General features: G+C 43.7%; 1 protein-coding gene across 2 annotated transcripts in view; it reads left to right on the plus strand.

Annotated features, from left to right (window-relative positions):
• The first annotated feature begins 4,673 nt into the window (after positions 1 to 4,673).
• Positions 4,674 to 22,919, plus strand: part of SDHAF4 (succinate dehydrogenase complex assembly factor 4) — a 52,305-nt gene continuing 34,059 nt past the window's right edge. The window contains exon 1 of one of the 2 annotated variants that reach the window (XM_086926469.1): positions 4,674 to 4,993. In XM_086926469.1, the coding sequence (XP_086782595.1) occupies positions 4,873 to 4,993 (121 nt within the window). In that variant the 5' untranslated portion in view covers positions 4,674 to 4,872. The remainder of the gene's footprint in view (positions 4,994 to 22,919) is intronic. The other variant, XR_015296618.1, reaches the window with a different exon arrangement.

Raw genomic sequence — 22,919 nt, forward strand, 5'->3', positions numbered from 1 at the left:
ACTTTCTGTGGTGGACAATGGGTTAATGACTCTGTCCTCCAGAATAATAATATATTCCGATAACAACTTTCCGATTTAAAAAGTGCCTTGAATACATACCTACTGGCCAGTATGAACGATTGGGTAAAGGATATGTTAAATCAGAATGGAAATTACCATACACACATTCATGCTACAGTGACAGCGATAAAAATGTATTTCTTAGTGGTGAGAACTGTAAACATTCACTAAGCGGTATACTTTTGTGTCAGGGTATTAATTTACACGGAGCCTGTGAAGGTAATTCTAACAACCTTTCATGCCCCCAGCTAGTCACACCTGCAACTCAGATAGAGCCCTTCTTTATGCAACTTGCTAACGGGAGTTACATTCTTAGAACGGATCACAGATGTTGTGGCCTTGTGCCAGGGAAAAGTTATCTAGTAAGAGTAACATCCATGGTCAAATGCTGTATGCAAGCATTGTTTCCGAGCGGGCCTGTAGACACAGAGACTCCCATCTGGCCTCGTCTGAATCTCTATTCTATACGAATTGATACTTTAAGCAAAATGAAGTCTGTGCTTTTGCAGACAACAGTGCCCATAACGTCATCAAAAGAGACGTATGATCTTCTAGTTGCAAGGACAGCTACGGAGGTTCATGAACTTTTATCAACAAATTGCCCCGTGCATTTCGTAGAAATGCTTAGCCAACTCCTTAACATGTCTAGTGCCACAGGCATCCCAGGCATATTTAAGACGATTTTTACGGGACTGCTAACACCGTTTCAAGCAATTTTGGGAATCGTTCCAAATATTGTCCACTCTGTTTTTGGCGGCATACCCCTATTTTTGGGACTTGTAGCAGGGATTTTATTTTTGACCATCCTGCTTCATTATGGCAAGCCAAAGCTCAGACATAGCTCCCATGGGAATGGAAGAGACAATCCTAGCAATGCGCTACCGGGACAGAATAACTGGAGTCCTTGGATTGGCCAGGCTGAGAGATCTAAACATTACCTGGTTCCTTTCATTCAGACCTATATGGCAGAACTGTATCTTACCGGTACTTCGATGTATGCTATGCGGAGATGAGTGCGTGTTGGACATCTGTCTTTCACTTCCATCAGCAGTACCAATGGACGTCGATACTTTGCTCAGTCCGATAACGGCTCAAGCATTGTGTTGTCCCCAGCGGCTACCAATCCTGATGACGGCATTCGTTGAGACTCCTGTGCTACGACTAGGTGGTAACAGTGGAGCGAGTGACAAAAGCAGCATCACCCAGGTACGACCTTCTGTGAGCATTGCTGATCCCGACTATGATGACAGCAATCATTCTCACACCTGCCAAGTTACAGCACTATCGAATTTGGTTGAACTGTCACCTGATTTTATAGACCAATTCTTTGAGAGCCTGTCTGATATGATGTTCTCACCCGAACCGAAATAATAACTTTGGAGAAGCTTTCCGACACACAGCGTTCCCATGAACTCTGAATTCGGCCTTCAGTTTTGAACAACAAAAACTGCTAAAAGCGTTGGAACTCTAATTTCCCCGTTCAAGCAATAATTCTTTTGAATTGAACACTTTTTAATATTCACCCTTTTTGGCACGAAAAATTCTTTGCTTAAAGTAAAAACTATTCTTAGAGAACAGAAGCTTCAACTTCTATTTCTAAACACATCTAGAGACATAATAACTTACACCAGCCTCTAGCACATTTATTGCAATGCATTTATATGTGATGATTTATCTCGCCCTTCTTCTGTTTCAGAGATATTTCATGTGTAATTCTTTTTACATTATCGTTCATTGATTTCATATGCAATAATTTTTGAATGATTTCTATGCTTCAAAAGCGTACAGTACCTATATTTTCACGTATTACAATATACGCCTATTTCAAATGCATATATGTATTTTGGGGTGGGCAATGTTACACATGCATCTTATTGCTCTAGTTTTAGTAATTTGATGGACATGAATCCGTGGAGTGGGTGTTGCGTGCTTATTTAGGACCCTGATCGATACTGTGACCTTATGCCCCTATTCGTCTATAAATCCATTTATTCCCGATATTGGCATAACCGTTCAAGTGCGATATTCAGAAACTCATCTCTGGCCTCACACGAACAGAGCCACATTCCAGAATAGCTTTCTCTGCCACTTCCTTTGCAACCAATTAGTGCAATGACAGAGCAGAAGTCACTATCTGAGATTCCTAGATTAACACTCTGAGTTCTTCAACAAGATAAAAACTCAGCAAACCTGGAAATCCCCGCTTGCTGTGTTTTGATTAGTAATAGAACTCTAATGAGCACTGATAGACGATCACTTCCTAGTGACATCTTATTGACGTCTTATGTCCAGCAAACTTACGTCAAACAAGGCACCTTTCAGGTATAAATACTACCAACGTGGCCTTAAGCAAGTCCCCTGTTGCCCGTCGCCTGAAGCTGCTGTCATGCTGATGATATCATAGCTGCTATCGCTATTGCTATCGCTGCTAACTAGCGAACAATGGTGTGGTGAACTTAGGAGCTGAACAGCCGCCCCCCTGCAAAGAGCCCAGCAGAAGCAAGCTGCCCGCGGACGCTGCCCCTCCTCCTCCTCGACGCGCTGAAGAAGAGACGCTGCCTTTCTCCTGCCGAGAAATCCAGCTCCAGCGTTTCTAGTCTACCCTTGCGGGTGACTGGGATATCGAGCCCTGAGGGAGATACCAGACCTCCATCATTCTATTCCAGAGGCATGGTGTTGACTAAACCCTTGAGAGAGAATTCTTGAAGCAAACCTTGGCAAAACCAACTTAACTTAAAGCTACTTACTTACTCCCCTCCCAAGTATTAGGCTTAGGTCAGGTACACTGGGGTAGGCGTAGTTAGAAGCACCAGTTTAGTATTTTAGCCTAATGTATATATGAATGTATATATGTTTTATTACTTTTAAACCATTGTATGGCTAAGAAACCATATCAATGCTTTTACAGTATTATTTCGCAATACTTATCTTACTGTACGTACTTTTTATCATAACAAGTCTTGCAATTGTGGCAATTCATTTCTCTTGTACGAGAAGAAAGACTGTTCAATAAATGTTAACCTTTTATTGACAAACGCCCGTCTCTCTATTCTCTACATATTGTGAAAGTAAACTGCACCAACCTGACTGAGTAAAATAACTGTCTATTGTTTCACACGACCCTAGAGATTGACTCTTGATCTGAGGAGCAAAGTTGTCATGTTGCACGGTTGTTGGAAAACTGAATCCCTTCTTGTCTGTGCCAGGGAAGCTGATCACTTCCTATTTCAGTCAAGAAAGTTTCCAGTGACCTCTGAGCTAGTTGGTAACAAACCCAATTAAGTTTAGCATAGTCAGTAGAGGCCTGGAAGATCCGCACTTCTACGTCGATACTACTGTTTATGTTATTCCAATGCGCAGGGCCTATTGGGAAAATAGGAGCTACGCTACACTCTGAGATAAGCCTGTCTGCTCGTGCCAAGCTACCAAGGGGGTGAGCAGGGGTTATTTAGTAGTGTAATCCCCTTATCCTGACTAGAGGCAAGGTAACTCTATTAATGGCCATCTAGGCACGCTGCTTGTCAGGCAGGTGCTGTGAATATGAATCAAGAGAGTGCCACTCACCAAATGCGTGTGAATTGACAGATATATCTCCTTGGGCAACGCATTAAGGATGGAGAACATTAAGCGCAGCAACGAAATAGCAGGTTCCAAGTCCTCTCCCCTCAAAAACCAGCCGCACTCGGGTGTAGGTGGGTGGGGGGTGGGAGACAGTGAACACAAAAGGGCCCCCCTTCTGCCTCATTTAATTCACTGCCATCAGTAAGGCAGTAAGGGCTCCAAATTTCCCTCAGCCCACGCCCAGGGCGCTACTTCAGACATGCCAACCCTCCCGATTCAGGCGTGAGACTACCGATTTCAAGGCTAGTCTCCCGCCTCCCGAATCCACCCGATTCCTCTGGGTTTCAGCTGACAGGGCTCGGTATTGTGTAAAGTGCCAATTCTTCCAGCAATAGTGGGAGTGGCCATGCAGGGGCCCTAGAAGGGTTGAAAAACCAACAAAGCGTAATTAACAAGGGAATGGTCTTTTAAAGACCTGTGAAGTATTGGTTGGAGGGGGTCTGTATGTTTGCACAAGAAGCTGTTTTAGCCCTGGCTGTCACAGGGGGGTGGGGCGGGGGGCATGCACTGCCAGCAACCTGCCACGCCAGTGCACAACACTTGCATCACCCTCTCTCTGCCTGCCTTTGCGCTCCATGCTTCTGAAAGGTATGGAAGAAACGTGCATTTGTGTTTCAAATGTCAAATCCTGCAGCAGCACACTTCCAAAGCCCATACGTGCCAGTAACCCGATTCAATGCCCCATTCTCCCGAATTTTTTTTTTAATCTCCCTCTTTGCTCTTCTGAAATGTTGGCATGTATGCTACTTTAGCAAAGGCCGGCACTGATCCTGCACATGCCTAAGTCACCGCTGAGGGCCAGTCAAGTAGCGTCATGTCATAGCGCCTTGGCTCCTGACAGTGCTTAGAGCCACACGAGAAGCGCACTCTAAGTTGCAGATGACTTTACAGAAGAGGACGCTACATGCTCTTATGGCTCACGTTATCGTACGAGCGGGCGGGGTTTCTAGGGTCGCCAATATATAATTACTAGAAGCTCTTTAACAAAAAACGTCACGGGAGTGAACTTTCCGGATGCCTGTAGTCATTCTCATTTTTACTTCCGGATCAAGAAAGGCAGAGCACAGCGGTCTGCTACTGCGCGGTATTATTTTCTGGTTATCGTCTCTATTTCCGGGGTCGCTAATGATCGAGGCAGTTTTAAGGTCGAAGCGAGGCCTGTCTCGCGGTCTTAGTTATCAGAAGTGAACGATGACGTGGGGTGCGGGTCGTTTGCTGTGCTACGCTGCAGGGAGCCGGACGCTGTGCTTTTCCCCATCCCTGAAGTACACCTTGGGAGCGCAGGCAGCACCAGCTCTGAAGCTGAGCCAGGGTCAGTGTTGTTGTGCGATAGTACTCTAATGCAGCTCAATAACAACTGAAAACCATAGGCAGGTTATGTTCAGGTTACTCTGTTTTTTTATTCCAGTCAGTGCTGGTAAAGTAAAACAAATATTCCGGGAGCCCATACACTGGGGGTTAAGGTGTGACAGCTAGGTTGACCAAATGGCATGGGTGCAAATTCAGGACGGTGAGTGTAAAAATTCAGGACAGGTCAAAATTCATGACAAAAATTGTCAACAGAAGGCACGTTTTATAGACCCATCAGGGGCGGCTCTAGGCTCATGGCGGTCCTGGGGAGGGAGGGTAGGTAGGGGGCCCCGGAAGAGGGGGTCCGGGTGGGGCGGAGCACGGAGGCCAGTGTAGAGTGGGGGGGGGGGGGGGGGGGTCAGGGTGTTTGGAAGTGGAACAGAGCCAGAGGCCACCAAATCCCTGCCAAGGGCCGCCACGCAAATATATATCCATCCTCAGAGGATTTTTATATTAAGGATATATATTGGCGTGGTGGCCCCTGGGGGTTGGTGGCACTGTGCAGGTGCACAGCTCACATGCCTAAGGCCGCCCCTGGACCCATCAGAGGAGGTGGCGCAATAGTATACAAGCGAGTAAATTGGCAACCAACATAAGTGCAAGTCAAAATAAGTTTTATATTAGGTTGAGACAATCGTGCACTTTACGTTTTTCAGTATGCGCGCAGCTTTGAGCAACTGTGCAGGTCTTTTTGTGGTATTCCATAGGCTTTGAGAATGTTGAAGCTCTAGGTAATGGCAAAGCTAGCACCTTTTAGGCAACGGCGGTTATAAAAAATAAAACAATTGATAAAAGCATCATTCTTAATATTTAGCAATTAAACTTTTACAGACTTCTTCTTACAAAGAACCTTGCACCATTTCCCGAAGGAATTTCACTTGCAGTACTCCAGTAAATCAAGACCGTTTGTTTGCTCTCTTTCATCCTAATTGTGGAGATAACCGCGCTGCTATACTACCCTGATCTTGAAGCTATTTTGGCCAGTGGCTGAAACTTTCAGTGATAGGACAGCTTGGTCAGTGAGCCAATATAGCAAACATTTCGAGATAAGCTCCTGCATTTGCAGTTACAGCAAAAAGAAGAAATCTTTCACTTCAGACAGCCTAACATGAACTCTAGCAATTAACACCCATTTCGCTTTCAACAGCCTTTACATGTGCAGATTAACTACTTGCCCGCGTTTCCATTTCTTTTAAGGAGCCAGGCCCCCTGGCTGCCCCTCCCGCCGAATCACTTCACAGGAGACCCCCCCCCCTCCCTTCTTCTGAGCCATCTCAACTTCTGAAAATACTTGTCCTTTAGCACTATGCTAAAATTACGGACTTGTGGCGTCCGTGGAAACTTCTTTCACGGACATTATGGTAAATTCACGGACCGTCCGTGAAATTTACGGGTGGTTGGTCACCCTAGTGGCAGCGGAAAGGGGTTGTGTCACGCAGGGTGGACTCTTACAGGGTGGACTCTTACAGTAGGGTGACCACTAACCAGTCGTTCCGGATTCCCGCGGAGAGTCTAGGTTTTCGGTGGACTGTCCCAGTGTTCCGACATATTTCTTCATTTTAAGTACATGTCCCGATTTTTGAGACAAAGGTCCGCTGGTTGTAATTGCAAGGAGAATTGAAAGTATCCTCTCCTTTCACAGGCGCCTCAGCAGACTGAAAAAAATCACGTAATTTATTATGTTTCTATCAGACAGCATAGGAGGAGTTCGGTTGCATGCTCCCTGCTAAGGGTAGACCGGTGGTAACATTCAGCAACTTTCCTTATTTTGACAGACGGAAATTTTTCACGAAATATGATTCAAACATACTTTCTCCCCAAAAGAAAGACTGAGGACCTGATTTAGATTCGGCAGACAGGTTACTCCGTCACAATGGTGACAGATATGCCGTCTGCTGAAATGTAAATCCTATAGGATATAATGGGATTAATATTTCGGTGGATGGGTATTAGTCACCCTTGTGAAGGAGTAACCCATCTGCTAAGATCTAAATCAGGCCGAAGGTATCCAACACTTGTCATGTACTGGAATCATGAAGGAAATGGGGGGGAATCCAGCTGGATTCTGGATTTGGCAGATACTATTGAGGGGAATTCGGGCTGAACCCAGTGAAATATGTTGAACTTGTCCTGTTATTTCTCCCAAATATGAAGCCTGGATCTCAAAACTGGTCATGTACTGGAATCAGTGCAGGAAATGAAGTGGATTAAGCTGATATTATTGAGCAGGTTCTGGGCTGAACTCAATGAAAAATTTACCCTGGTGTAGTTTGCCAATACTGGGACACATTCAGTAGGGCCCACTAGTTGTCTGCTTTCCTTTTAGAGCAGCAACTTGCAGGTGGCGATGAGACTTTCACTTTGCTGGACCCAAAATAAAGCCCTACTTTTGTCCAATCAGCATAATGACTGGCAGTTATATGGAGCTTAACACCTAGATGGCGATTGCAATGGAGGGAAATAAAGTAATATCTAATATCTCTTAATATTACTTCACAATACTCCAGACGATCTTTGAGTTGGAGTCAGGTTGTTACCTTTGTTCAACCTCTGTATGTAAGAGATATGCATGTACTGTAAGAATGTCACATGTAGATGCCTACATGAGTAATTATATAAATTATGATTTAAAAATGTGCATACTCAATTTCTTTTTTTTGATTGCTTTATAATGCTACTTGCCCCAACGTAGGTTGTTGGAGTTCTTTACATCTCTGACACACACATTCTACAGAGACAATAAATCGTACATGTTTATAAACTAATTCACATGAAATGTGAAATAAGACCGAGAGATTTTTAAAGGTGTAAGAGTCTCATATCAGACATACTGGTAGACATTATACCTTAATTAAGCATGCATGGTCAGAAGAACCAGTCAGGAATTAAAATGTAGCACAGAGGCACTACCCAAAGGAGCCCTTAAGCAACCGTAGAATAATGACAGATTGAAAAAAAAATCAATACAGTTCTAAACCAGTGCCTTGCTGTTTGCGTACAGCTCCTTGATACCAGTACATAGATCACTATTCTAATTGCAAATTATGTAATGAAAGTAACAAAGAGATCGTTGGGTCGAAAGCAGTAACCCACTTAGCTTTCAACATAAAACACAAGTGCATTAACAACCAGTTGTTTTACCTTTATTATTATCCCCAGAGAATTGCTGGGCACACACAGATCTCTGCACAGGTGCCCCTACTGAGTAAGACCTTGTATAATGCAGCCTCTTTGTGACTAATTATGTAAGTCGGATCAGATTATAGTCCAATTTATCCTCCATACCAATTTCTTTGTAGCAGATTTTTTTTAAAAAGGTATAAACTAGCTGTAAGATAGGGTGACCAGATTTCGAGAACCAAAAACCGGCACAGGACAGAAATAATAGTAGAACTAAATTCCTTGGTCTTACTTCTACATCTGGCGTGTCCCGGTTACCCCTGGAGGTATGTGCCTCTATATACAAGGCTTTAAGTGGGCCGGGTCTCACCAGTGCTGAGCACCAGCAGTTTTTTAAAGTGGGCCTTCGAAACAGGTCTCTATTGGGCTCTGTTTTGTGCCCTGGCATTTTTTTCCGGACTGCAGTGAGAGCAGACTGCTGTCACTGCAGTCTGGAAGAAAATGGACCACCTATGCCAGGGCACAAAACAGAGCCAGATAGATACGCGTTTCGAGACAGCAGGCACATCAATGTGTGCACGCTCACACTGCTAACTTCTCACCAGTGGATAAGTTGTGGCATGACGTCATGCCAGGTGAGTGTTGTAGGGGAAGGGAAATCCTTTAACCCCTTCCCCACGGGGCTGATTCCCCTGCGGTGTGGGGGGAGGTAGGCCGCGCGCAGTGCTTGTGACGAGCTCAGCTCGTCATGCTGCACAGCAGCGGAGCTGTGCTCATTGTATTGTAATTGCATTTATGTAGCGCTTACTACCCCATACGAGGTTTCAAATCGCTTTTTCGGCGAGTAGCACGCTACTCCGGGACCCATAGAGGATTAGTGTTGAATTAGTATAGTGAAACATACAAGTACATTTTAAGTGGTGGATAGGTTAGTCAGTTATTTGGATTTGGAATGATAGCAGAAGGATAGAGGAGGACAAAGGTTTGTATTTATATAGCGCTTGTTGAAGCACACTATTCAAGAAGCCTAAAAAGGATTAGTGGTGAATTAATATGGTGAAATATGAAGTCATGTCAGTGGTGGATATTAGTCAGTTACTTGGAGTGAGAAGGATAGCGGAGGGATAAAAGGGGAAGAAAGATTTGCATTCATATAGCACTTGTTACCCCTGATGGGTGTTAAATCGCTTTTCTGGCGAGTAGCACGCCACTCCGGAACCCATAAAGGATTACTGTTGAAAATTAGTATGGTTAAAAGATATGAAGTAATTTAAGTAGTGGATATGTTATTCAGTTATTTGGGTAGTATATTAGTATAGTTTAATATGGAATTTGAGAAGTGAACATGTTAGTCTGTTAATTTCGATTGAAAAGGATAGTGGAGGGATAAAAGAATGAAAGATTTTTTTTTTTAGGTCCTAGCAATAGGAGGAGGCTTTTGGATGAGTAAAAAGGATTTATGGAGGGGAGGACTCTGAGGAAAGAGTTTAGAAAGGTTTGTTTGGGGGATCGGTATAGTAAAAGAGGTGTCAGATGATGCAAGGAGGGGTAGAATAGGAGACAGTCTAGAAAGGGTTATTTTGCCAATCATAGTAGTGGTATGGGGTTTGGGAGAAATGAGAGAGTGGATGTAGAGGATATGTTGATAGATGTATAGGATGAGAGATAGGGTAGTGCATTGGAAGGAGTAGTAGAAGAAGTTTCAGATGAGTCAGAAAGGTTGGGCTAGAAGATATATTGAGCGAAGTATAGTCTGAGAAATAGGGTAGTGCATTGGAAATGCTAAATTAGAAGAAAGTGATAAATATATAGATCCATAATTACACTGAAAGAATATAGATACATAAAGGAGGTAAGTATATGTGGATTAAAGATATTGATAGAGGCACAGGATGAGAAATAGGGTAGTGCATTGGATATGCTTTTTCAGGAGAAAAGTAACAGACCCACAGATCCAAGTACATGGAAGGTACATACGATGCACAATGGAAGTATGTACATGTAGACCAAAGATGATTTTTATTTAATTATTATTCATTTTTTTTTCTCTCAACAACATAATTATTTTACATGTTTATACAAAGTAATACACATAGATAGGTACATATCTATAGTTAAAAATGCTTGTATACAGAGGGATATGCTGTAAATTTCTCTTTGCGTATGGTGCTTATGTGGGGTAGAGTCAAATCTTGAGTAGTTTTCCTAAGATAAGGTGGTTGTCTGTGGACCTTATGTTGGGGGGATAAAGAGTTCCATAGTTTGGCTGCTTGAACAGAGAAGGATGTGCCACCCATGGTTATTTTTCTTGTATGGTGGGATTTTGAGGCGAGATGCCCCTTTAGAGCGGAGGTTCCTTTGTTGAATGTGTTGGGTGATTTTATTCCTGATGAAGAGCGGTCCCATTCCATGTATTGCTTTGTGGGTGATACAAAGCAGCTTGAACGTGGATCTTCTGGCAACCGGTAACCAATGCAGGGCTTTCAAGGCAGGGGAGATGTGGTCTCACGGTTTGATATGCAAGAGTAGTCTGGCAGCCGAGTTCTGAATCCATTGGTCGTTAAAGGTGATCCGTGGTAGAGGCTATTGGCGTAATCGAGTTTGGACAGAACAAGGGAGATGGTAGCTTGGACCTTGTGTGAAAATCCCAAATGAGGGAAAATTTGTTGCAGCGTGTTTATAGTAGCAAAGCTTGATCTTGCTAGTTTATCCACTTGAGCATTCATTGACAGCTTGGAGTCCATGGTCATTCCGAGGTTTCTTACTTCCTTCGAAACTTTAGGCAGTGATCCCAGTTCATCAGTCCATGCGGCAAGCGGGTTGTAATGTTTCCAATCGCCACACGTGAGCATTTCAGTTTTTGAAGCATTCAATTTAAGATGGCTCCAGGTTATCCACTGATCCATGGCTCTTGAGACAGCTGAAAATTGGTGATTTTTCAATGTCTTTGGGGCATTCCAGTTGAAGGAGTATTTGCGTATCATCTACATAGTTATAGCATGTGAGGTGAAATTTATTGATCAGTACTGGTAATGACTTCATGTAGATGTTGAAAAGCATGGGCGAGATGATAGAACCTTGAGGAACCCCTGCTTTTGTGGAGTATGGTTTGGACGAGAAAGGTGGGGTATGGATGACATTAGTTCTGTTTCGAAGGTAGGACTCTATCCAGTCTAAAGCAGTTCCCTCTATGCCGGATTCATAGAGTCTTTGTTTGAGTGTCATGGTCAACCAGTGTATCAATCTCACACTGAACTTGTCTAATTCTTTTCTACTTCACCTTGGAATTATCTTCCCATCCACCTCTTTTCCGAGCACTTTTCTTCATGCACGTTCCGCTTGGAGAGCGACCTTTTATAATTGTGTTATTGCATAAAAGAAAAGTAATATATGCTTACTATACAATGGAATAAATACTTAAGTTTCCGGATATTACTGGCTGCTGGACATCTCCCTTTATTCCTTTTCCCTTGTAGGATGACTGCCTACTGAAAGGGCATGATATGCATTTATCTCTCGAGTATGAAAGTATTGTAATTTCATTTACTCAGATTATTATTGGTTTGCGGACCATTGTTTACCTATACCTCTTTTAAGTTAAAGCAATTCGGTTTGTAATTAGGTGACTTTTTAGCTTTGCTTTTATTAGTGTTTTTCAAACATTCATGTACATTACATGCCTATGTAGGCATATATGTATATCTAAGCATGCATTTGTTTAAATAGATATGCAGATGTGTGTATATATATGTTTTATGTATGTATGTATGTATGTACATATATACACATACATATATAAATGCATATATAAATGTGTGTACGTAGAGAGAGGTAGAGAGGCAGAGGTAGAGAGGTATGTAGAGAGTAGCGAGTGAGCAGTAGCGAGTGAGCAGTAGCGGGTAGAGTGAGTAGTAGAGAGTAGTAGAGAGAGAGAGTGAGTACTAGAGGGTAGACTCTACCCTCTAGTACTCACTAGACGCCTAACAGGCGCATTTATGGTTGTCGATAGTTGTTGATGATGAGGAGTACCAGTTTCTAGAAACTTTTGTTGCAAGGGGGTCCTTAAGCCTAAAAAGGTTTTACAAGGGGGTCTCGGCATCAACAAGTTTGAATACCTCTGGGGTAGAGAGAGTAGTAGAGAGTATTAGAGTGAGTAGTCGAGAGTAGAGAGAGAGTAGTAGAGAGAGTGAGTAGTAGAGAGTATTAGAGAGAGTGAGTAGTAGAGAGAGTGAGTAGTAGAGAGTATTGGAGAGGGAGTAGTAGAGAGGGAGTAGTACTGTCAGTAGTTGAGTAGTAGAGAGTGACTAGTAGAGAGTGAGTAGGAGAGAGAGAAGTAGAGTATTAGAGAGTGAGTACTATAGAGTATTAGAGAGAATAGTAGATAATAGCAGAGAGTGAGTAATAGAGAGTAGTAGAGAGCGAGTAGTTGTTTAACATTCTGCCCATCAATTGTTGTTTTTGCACCAATCTAACCATGGCTGAAACACCATGAACACAAGAGCTATATCAGTCTTCTAGTTTACTATTTACTTTTGTTATTGTTACCCAATGAAATGGTCCTGAATTTACCAACCTCGGAAGGCTGGAAGACTAAATAGGCTTGGCCAAGATTCTAACCTGAAGAACAGCGTACATTCACCCCACTCAGCCATCCTGCCAGCCCTGCCACATTTAAACCAGGGCCTGTTTTGTTGACTTCAGAAGGATGAGAGCCAAGTCAGCCCCATCAGTGTTTGAACTCGAGACTTAGAGGTCACTGCAAAAGGAACACAAAGACAAGGGGGCATCTCACTTCCTTGGTTCTGACCAACAAACTGAGTAGAATGTGTCCATATCAGAAATGGCCCGTCCTAGCAAGGAGAGACACTTTCATTGCTGTCGCCACATCAACAAATACATTACTCCAGTAATAAAAAGTCCCGATGGTTGTAAGTAGAAAATACCAAAAGGTTAAATTGGTTACTTATCAACAAGACCCATTTGAAAGGGCATTACAAGGCTCCAACTCTGTTGCTGCTCTACGAAACTGCCCATTCTGCCCTCCGTAGACCCCAATTCTAACCGCCATCTTTCCCTCCAGCTCCACTTCCACCTGCGCTCATATACACACTAGCATGGTCTCCTGGGTCGCCGTCGTCCGTGCCAGCGTTGACACCACCTTGCAAACCCCCATGCAGCCTTCTCCCCTCCACACACCCCCATGCCACCGGTACGGTCACCTGCCTTCTAATCCAGTGCCAAGAGATACCAAAGGGGATGATGGACGGAGCGTTTGAGCAAATCAAGCACTCCCCCTCAGTCCACTGATCTGGGTTTAATCCATCACCATTCTTTAGCTCACTCCACCAACTCAGTTCAGACATGGCCATATGCAAATCAGTCTGACCCTGTGCCTCATGGGAACAGTCCAGCCCGAACTGCCAAACCATGTCTTCCCTGGACCGGAAACAAGCATTCTGGGACCGGTTTCGGATTCATAATTCTCATCAGCCAGGCTATCTTGAATCCAGTGGTAGAGTGAGCAAGGGACCCACATCTGGGCATACCCTGCCAACTTAGGGCGAACAAAGCGATACCAAAGGGGATGAAGGACGGAGCGTTTGAGCAAATCAAACACTTACCCCCAGTCAACTGATCTGGGTTTAATCCATCACTATTCTTTAGCTCACTCCACCACCCCAGTTCAGACATGGCCATATGCAAATCAGTCTGACCCTGTGCCTCATGGGAACAGTCCAGCCCGAACTGCCAAGCCATGTCTTCCCTGGACCGGAAACAAGCAACCTGGGAAATGTATTTAATGGTACCAAAAGCATGCATCATTGCTAATTAGCAAGGAAGGAGTCAGATCTGTCACCTTGGGGGCTCTCAGACCGCTTCTTCCCAGAGTGACAGATTTCTAGGTGTTATATACAATATGAAATGCCATATCAGCGGAATTAGAATAAGGCACCAAGCCAAATATGGCTGACATGGATGTGCAATGTCTGCACCATGCAAAACCGCCAGATATGGGCAGACCAGAAAGGCAGGCTCTGCACTGTGTAACACTTGCATATCATGTAGTCTGAGACAAGCAAGGTGACCTGTAAGGGGGTATAGAATAGCGTGTTGAAGCTTGTCCAGTCAAGGTTAGATAGGAAGCCCTTTTGAGCTCCAGGCCTCATGTTAATGTGATCTTATATAAGCATGAAATCTTTGGAAGTACATGCAAATGAATTTATATGGATATTCATATATATTTGGTAACAATCCTCCCTTTTGGATAGACCTATCCAACATTAGTTTAAAACCAAAATATATATATATCTGAAGGAAACATTAGTTACATATCTTTGGATAGCATTACACAGTGTTTGCATACAATGCATGTATTGTCACATTGATACAGCTTGATGAGATCAGTATTATATCAGCAAGCTGTAGCGATACCAGCAGAAAGTGTCCAACAAATATTTTTCTCTGTGCAATGCATAGTGCTACAGTGTCACTTTAGTCACTCAGTTTCTGGGCACTTTTTGCAAGTGTCCGTAATTTAAAGGCACGCAGTTAGCAGTCATCTGCTTCTCCTCCTGGCCCGCAGTCGTCTTGTTCAGGGGCAGTGTCACTGCCCTGCCCTGCGTTGTCCTCTTCAGTCTATTTTTCTGCAGGTGCAGACCATCATGTGTACTTCAATCAACAGCATCAGTAGATGTAGATGTCGTGTCCCTCTGACACTTTATGATGGGCCCTCATGGATCGTGGAAATGGTCTGGTCTGTCCTTTTCTTGGCTGCTGTGTTGCTCAGGTCCTCTCGTGACAGATGGTCATCACTTTCTGGTACCGTCCTCTTAGGAGTTGAGCCGCTGCCTTGCGTCTTCTCCCCTCAATCTATTCATGGCGTTGGTTCACAGTCTGTGGTCCCGTCCACCTAGAACTAAAAGAAACAGCTTTTATTTTTCTTGCAATGACCATGTATCCATAATCACTTTAGAAGTCTTTGCCATATTGCAGGCAGTCCTAAAGTCAGAGTCTTAGGCCATTTCAGGCCTGTTCCATCAGTTGCTTTTACTAATAATAACACCTCCATTCATTTTGAAAACATATCCACCCACACCAGTAAATATTTAAATCCATTCACTGGGAAGCAACATGCATCTGTGCATTCATCCTCCCTTGTGCAATATCAGAGGTTCCCTTTCACTGGGAAGCAACTTGCATCTGCACATTCATCCTCCCTTGTGGAATGTCAGAGGGTCCCTGCTCCAGTCATGTAAGGGAAAGGAACATACTGCGTGGGGATACAGGCATCTATGTCATCCTGGTAGGTCCATACTCTCTTCATTATTCGGCTCGCATCCATCATCAATCCTCCCTCTATGTCCATCTGGTGTAGCAGACCATTGTGCTTCCTTTACATTAGCTTACAATAATTGTCTCTGAATGAGCTGTATTTTTGGAATGCTTTGTTCATTAGTCCCATTTGCACTTGGCTTGTAACATGCTTTCATTTAATGCTGTGTCCGCAATGGCATCACCTTTGGCTAACTTAATATTAGCTCCTGTGTATGCTTCACATCTTATTACCGCTATCCTGGTATATAATAGTATTGCTTTTAACAAGATCCTTACTAAAGGACCACTTTTAATAAGGCGCCCTGCTTCTGTTATGCATCCATAGTAATTCCACAGCTGGCCATAAATAAGAACTGCAAAGCATAATGTGAGTCAGTGTAAATGTTAACAGTTTTACCCTTGACTAGTATTCATTTTTTTGTCACAGCATGCAGCTCATCTTATTGAGTAGATGTTCCAAGTGGCAGAGCTGCACTTCAGCTATTGCTATAGCATACCCTGCTCTGTAATCCGTGTCTATCAGTCTGCTGGAGGAACCATCAGTGTACCACTCCTATAGTCTAACTTTTTTAATGGTGTCTAATCTTGGCGTGGTGCAGTTTTCTACAATCTCAACACCAATTTATTTGGGGGTCTTATCTGTTTCTAAGAGAATGGATCTCATCAGAATAACCTATTACAGGTAATACTTTTGCCAATTAAACAGGTGGTCATCTTACATGGTGCCATTATAACCTGTGTGCCTGCTGCTAGCAGAAAAATGTTGCCGATCCAGACAGCAACAACTGCACCAAATATGGCACCTAGACAATACAGGTATAGTCCAACACAATGAGAGCCGTCCTCTCTACCATCACAGCTGCTGACCCCTAGTCACTGCAGAAAGCAAAGTCGCATAGTTGTGTAGTGTAGTTCCTATATTCCCAATAGGCTCTGCGCATTGGAATAACATAAACGGCAGTTTAGACGTAGGACTGAGGTCGACTAGATCTCTATTGAATATGTTAGACTTAATTAGGTATGCCAGCTAGCTCAGAGGTCACTAGAAACTTTCTTGAATGAACAGGGAGGAGTTAACTTCCCTGATTAGACAAGAAGGGATTAGCTTCTGACAACCGCATAAACATGACAACTTTTCTCCCTCCAGATTAAGGAGTATATCTCCAGAGTCATGCGAAAACAATAGATAGCTATTTCACTCAGTCAATCGAACATACTTAGTTTCACCAGAGTGCAGAGAAATAGAGAGACGGGCGGTTTCAATAAAAAGGTGTTATTTATTGAGCAGTCTTCTTTCTCATGCAAGAGAAGTGAATTGCCACAATTGCAATACTTGTCATAAAGTAAAGTGCGTACAGTAAAAGGAGTATTATGAAATAATACTGTAAAAGCATTGATATGGTTTCTGAGCCATATGATACTTAAAACGGATAAAACATATATGTTGGAACTGGCCCTTCTTGCAGGGTCATCCCCAAACTTTTTGCTTCTTCCTCCCTTATTTTTCCTGACCCGTGGTTGTTGGCAATAGGACTCTGCGCACTTTACCACTAATGATCAGTGCTAAAGTGCATATGCTCTCTGTGTAAATTGTTATTCTGATTGGATATACATGTTTGGCATATTTGTATCACCATGAAGTCCCTAGTAAAGTGCACTGGGTGTGCCAGGGCTGGTGATGACAAATGCTACTAGTGGGCCTGCAGCACTGATTGTGCCACCCACAGGAGTAGCTCTAAAATGGTGTCTCGGGCCTGCCACTGCAGCGCCTACGGGCAGTTTAGAACTGCCATGTCCTCCTGGTCCGCGTCCCCGCTGACCAGGCCTAACCCTTCCCTTTTCGTGCACATCAGTCACCCCTATGGAAGGCCCAAGGTACCCCCCTGGGCAGGGTGCCGTGTATGTGAAAGGTAGAGCATGTACTAGTGCAGGTGACATGCTCTGGTAGTGAATTACAGCCATTTTCGTTTTTTACTATTGTAAGGCTATCTTGCTCCATAGGTTAACATGGGGGATGCTGGCTACAGTGGTTAACAGCATTTCTTCCCATAGGAACAAGATAGGACATAAGTATCTAGTATCCCTGAACTCAGAATTTAATAACACATCTTTTAGGAAAGGTGGTTTTTAAATCCTGTGTTTGAGAACAGCACTTTTAGAAAGTTGCTGTTCTCTTGTCTGACCCTTCTGTGTGCCTGGGCCTGTTTGTGTATTGACTGTCTGGTTTGTGAGTGACAGGGGCTGGGGAATTTCCCCAGAGGCTGGATGAGTCAGCACTAGGCTGAATGAATGCCATTGCAACCTGAGTGGTGGGAGGAGTTAGCACCTGGGCTGAATAGGGCTGTGCCTGCCTGCCACAATGCTGGCTCCACCTCCTGCTGGGCGGCTGAGGACCCTGCCCCTCGCTCTGAAAGGAAAGATGCAGCCAGCAAAACAAAGTGCTCAGGATCCACCCAGAACTGGTCCGGACCGGCCTCAGGGCCCACATGCACAGAGAGAACAAAGACTTTAGGGGTATAAGTACAGGACCCCTGACAACAGAAAATCAGATCATCCTGGAAATCAAGAAGGAACCTCTGCCAAGGAGAAAGCTGACTCTGAAGAAGGAAGACTGTCCTGCTGTTGCTCTGCTGGACTGACCTGCTGTTGCTTTGCTGCCAAGGAGAGGGGAAGGACTTTGCTGTGAACTGTGTCCCCTATCTTGAAGGAATCTCCAAGGGCCTGAGAAGAGCTGGGACCCCAGGCAACAGAAAATCAGATCATCCTGGAAATCAAGAAGGAACCTCTGCCAAGGAGAAAGCTGACTCTGAAGAAGGAAGACTGTCCTGCTGTTGCTCTGCTGGACTGACCTGCTGTTGCTTTGCTGCCAAGGAGAGGGGAAGGACTTTGCTGTGAACCGTGTCCCCTGTCTTGAAGGAATCTCCAAGGGCCTGAGAAGAGCTGGCTCCCTGTTTTTTGAAGTCCCAGGAACAAAAGGACTTCACCCCCAGTCTCCCTGAACTCTGCTGAGAGAGTTCTGTCCTTCCTAGAGTGCTTGAATCAGTTGTGGGGCCTCTGGAAGTTGAACCTGAGCTGGGAAGCTTGAGACTAAGCTTGAGAGACTTTTGAAGCTGAAAAGTGTCGCATCGCTCGCTTGCGGAGCGCATCCCCGACAATGCGAGAAGTTTCCCGCCGCAACGAAGGTCGAGAACGGCGCAGCGCCTTACTCCGCTGCTGAAGCCATCGCACCCTTCGTTCGCGGGACGCACCAGACCGGTGCGGGAGAATCGAACATTGCTGCGAGTGTCGCCGCAGAGCCTGTCGTCGCTGGGTGAGATCACCGCTTGCTTGCGGACCGCATCACGTCGCTGCGAACATCGTCGCAGAACCATCACATCGAGGAGCTGCGAGAGAGAGGATCACCGCTGGACCGCGCATCGTCGCCCCGGAGATCGTCGCAGCCCCTACGAGATCATCGCATCGTGCCTTTGCGAGAACCGACTTCCTACGGAACCTACGCACCGGAATCCACGCAAGCGGCCTTCCTCCCCATACAGACCGTATTCGTCGCAACACGCCCGCTGCTGCAGCGGGGATGTCGCATCGCCTCCCAGGGTCTCAGGAGTAACGCATCGCTTGTTTCCACCGCACCAGCTTCCTGCTTATGGAACTTTGTTGCATCTAAAAGGTACTGTGAGTCAACGTGGCGCAACTGTGAACTTTTCACGCATCTGTGGATTATTTGATCGCAACTTAAAGAACTTTGATTACAACCTGAAGAACTCTTTTGAAACCATATCCTTGAACTGTGTGTTGGATTTTTGACGTTTTGGTCTTGTGTAGTTTAGAATAAATATCTTTATTTTCCTAAACTGTTGTGGAATCAGTTTGTGGTGTTTTCACTGTGTTACTGTGAGTGTTGGTACAAATACTTTACGCATTGCCTCTGGTTAGCCTAGACTGCTCAGGCCAAGCTACCTAGAGGGCGAGCAGGGGTTATCTAAGAGGGTTATCTCCTTGCCCTGACTAGAAGCAAGGGTCCCTATTTGGACAGTGGTACCTACCTCTGCCAACTAGAGACCCCCAGTTCTAACAATATAAAATTACATTCAATGATAAAAGTTGATTAAACGTTCTCAACTGGTGCTTCTAAATTACGCCTACCCCGGTGTACCTAACCTAAGCCTAGTACGTGGGAAGGAGTAAGGGAGTTGCAGTTTAAGTTAAGTTAGTTTTGCCAAGAATCTGAATCAAGAATTCTCTAAGGGTCTAATCAGCTCCGTACCTTGGTTTTAGAATGAAGGAGGTCTTGTATCTCGTTCTCAGGACTCGATCCCCAGTAACCAGCAAGGGTGACTGGAAACACTGGAGCTGGATTTTCTCGGCAGGAGAAAAGACAGCGTCTTTCTCAGTGCGTCAAATGGGAGAAACGGCTTCCTTCGGCACTCGCATCAGCTGGGGTTTGGGTAAGTAGATAGCCGCTCTGCTCCAAACCACTGTGCGTTGCTTAAGGCAAATGCTGGTATATTTATACCTGGAAGGGGCCGCGTTTGACGTAAGGTTGGACATAAGACCTCAATAAGAACTGTCACTAAGAACTGGCAGTTCTTTCAGGACTCGCAGGAGTTCTAGGACAAATCAAAACAAAAACAGGGGGAATTTCTGGGTTGCTGGAGGTTTGGTTTGTTTAAAGAACTCGTTGTACTTTCTAGGAGTCTAAGGAAGTAACCTTGCCATATTTGGACTGCATTGGCTATTACTAAATATGGATATGATTCTTATGCCTTTATAAGGATATGATTTGTTATAACCACATAAGGGCATAAATCGGGAATATTTTATTAGAGTCCTAGATACGTTCACAACAGTTGTGTCCCACAGGCCTTTCTTTTCCAGCTATGTCAGCACATCATTGGCCGCATCACTTCATTTGCAATGTTATTTTGCTCTGAAACAGAGATGGAAAGGCAGTTTGTAGTCAGGCAGTCCCCATGAACGTGCAGTACACAATGTCTCTTTCAATTTCTTGGAACAGTTTGCAAGTTCATTTTGTAACCGTCAAAGCATCTGCATTCATTATCCATTGGTGGCAGCAGTTCATTATCCCCAGAAAGGACATCATTCCTATGTTGGTGGGCAGGAGCCGAGTGCCCTGAAACCATTTAATTCTGTCAGGTGATATGCGGCGTGTACCTTGGAATATCACAAAACCCAGGTAAGTCCCCTCTTTTTTTTCACATTTTGACAATGAGTCTTCTCTTCTCTCCTGGAGGTAGTTCAGCAGAGCTACAGTGTCTTTTGTCACAGCCTTTCACAGGTCTCAAGTGATGGAGATGTCACAAGGAGGTTATCAGCTTATTGCAAGGCAATATACCACCTTCCAGGCATAGGTGGCCCAAGTCTCTCTTTATTGCCTGCGCATTGACATTGGGACTCTCAGTGAACGAAGTGGAATTGGTATCCCAGTATGACGGCACACAGGTTTTCACCCAGTGGATGGACTTTAATGCTAAAGCCCACTGAGGAGAGAAAAATACTTGCCTCTACAGGTATAAATAATAATATTGTACTGGTGTCGGGCACAACAGGCTCTAAGGGAACCACAATTTCATAAGGTAATCACTTTATGGGGACAGCATGTTTTCACCAGCCTCTCTTTTTAAAATCTTATTTATTTTAAATATCACTTTATGGTGAGGGCATTTTTTCAAACCTCTTCATTCCCTAAATCTATAACCTTATTGTTAGTTATGTGTACATCCATCCATTTCATTTTCATATGTAACAAGCTGCAGTCTAACAGCATCATTCATCATCTCTCAACACATCCATACGTGCTCTACAGGAGGTGCATACAACCGAGAATCCTTACTGAAGCTGCAAGCAGCAAGTGCCCTGTTCTGACCTATCTTTAGGTATTTCTGAGAAAAAAAAATATATATATACTGTTGCAAAATTATATTTATTTATATTAAAGTTGTGAAATGTGTCCCTTTATCTCCCACATTAGTGGAAACATCTTCCACTTTAGTGGAACCATGAGATTCCCCTTGGGCATGTCTGATATCTTCATCCTGAAACACTGTGCAACAATAAAACTGATACCATACTCTTATCCGCTCTCTGGTATCTACGTTGCACCCCTTGATAATGTTATTCAGTGGAATAAACTCACCCTGCATATCTCCTCCCAAAGGTATTATTTCTCAAGAAAACAGTGATAGCTTAAACAGATCTGTGGTGTCCAATATAGTTCCAGGAAGGCTAATGTGACAGCCCTGTACACACACACATAGTTGCTAACTTCAGATTAAAAATGCTCAAAAACTCCCAGCATGGAAAGACTTTAGATTACTTGTACAGGAATGCAGACACTTCAAAAAATTATTTATTTTAATAAAAGCACCTACATTGTACGCTTAGGACTATGGTCTTATGTTATAGGAAATGAAAAGAGGGGATGGGTAACCCAATATACCCTCGCGGGCTTGGGCAGACAATAAGTAAACTGAAAATTGCCAGCAAGGGATTTATTTCGTGATATAATGTACAGCATGTGGAATCTATACTTCAAGTTTAAGATTCAGACTGTGAATATCAGTCGATGTGTTCAATTCAAATATTCAATTATTTAAGAAAAATATAAATAGCTACCACACTAGCTAGACCTATAGTCCATTTCTGTGCTATTGACCTCTTGCCATCAGTGACTTACCTCTATTGCAGCAGTAGTCATTGTTTCTTTACGTAACCGTTTGGACTTTTTCTTCTGTATTATAGGAAAGACTGTTGTATTCCTTGTACATTAGATTTGTTTTGTCTGTTTAACTCTCATGACTGATCAAGAACCCTTATGATTTTACAACAAATAATAACATTTTTGATACAAAATTTCCCTGTGTTGCATGTCCTTTTTCTAGCTATTGTGGTAGCTATTTATATTTTTCTTAAATAATTGAATATTTGAATTGAACACAGCGACTGATATTCATAGTCTGAATCTTAAACTTGAAGTATAGATTCCACAAATGCTGTACATTATATCACAAAATAAATCCCTTGCTGGCAATTTTCAGTTTACAGACTTATGTTATAGGAGCATCAGGAAAATCCCAAACTGCTAATTTTACAGGTAATCTAGTGGGTACATTTTTCTTCAAGAATGTTTGCTAAGGAACACATGGGCATCTTCCCTGCGTTCTACTTTTCATGATCCAAACTATGCAGACTACTCCTGTATCCAGAGATACATTTTAAGGTGCACATTAAAATCTGGATATATACTTTGATATACTTTGCACAGAATAATTTTCAACAGTGCTAAATATTCCATAAATGGAGGCTAGCCATTGGAAGAGAGATCTGTCCGTCATTCACCGAGGCGATTTGTGGGCGTTCCGGCGAATTTATTATTATTTTTTTTCCCCCTCTCCACCCCTTTTTAAAACGTCATG

The sequence above is a fragment of the Lissotriton vulgaris genome, chromosome 6 (assembly GCF_964263255.1).
Source record: "Lissotriton vulgaris chromosome 6, aLisVul1.2, whole genome shotgun sequence".
In the NCBI taxonomy this organism is placed as follows: domain Eukaryota; kingdom Metazoa; phylum Chordata; class Amphibia; order Caudata; family Salamandridae; genus Lissotriton; species Lissotriton vulgaris.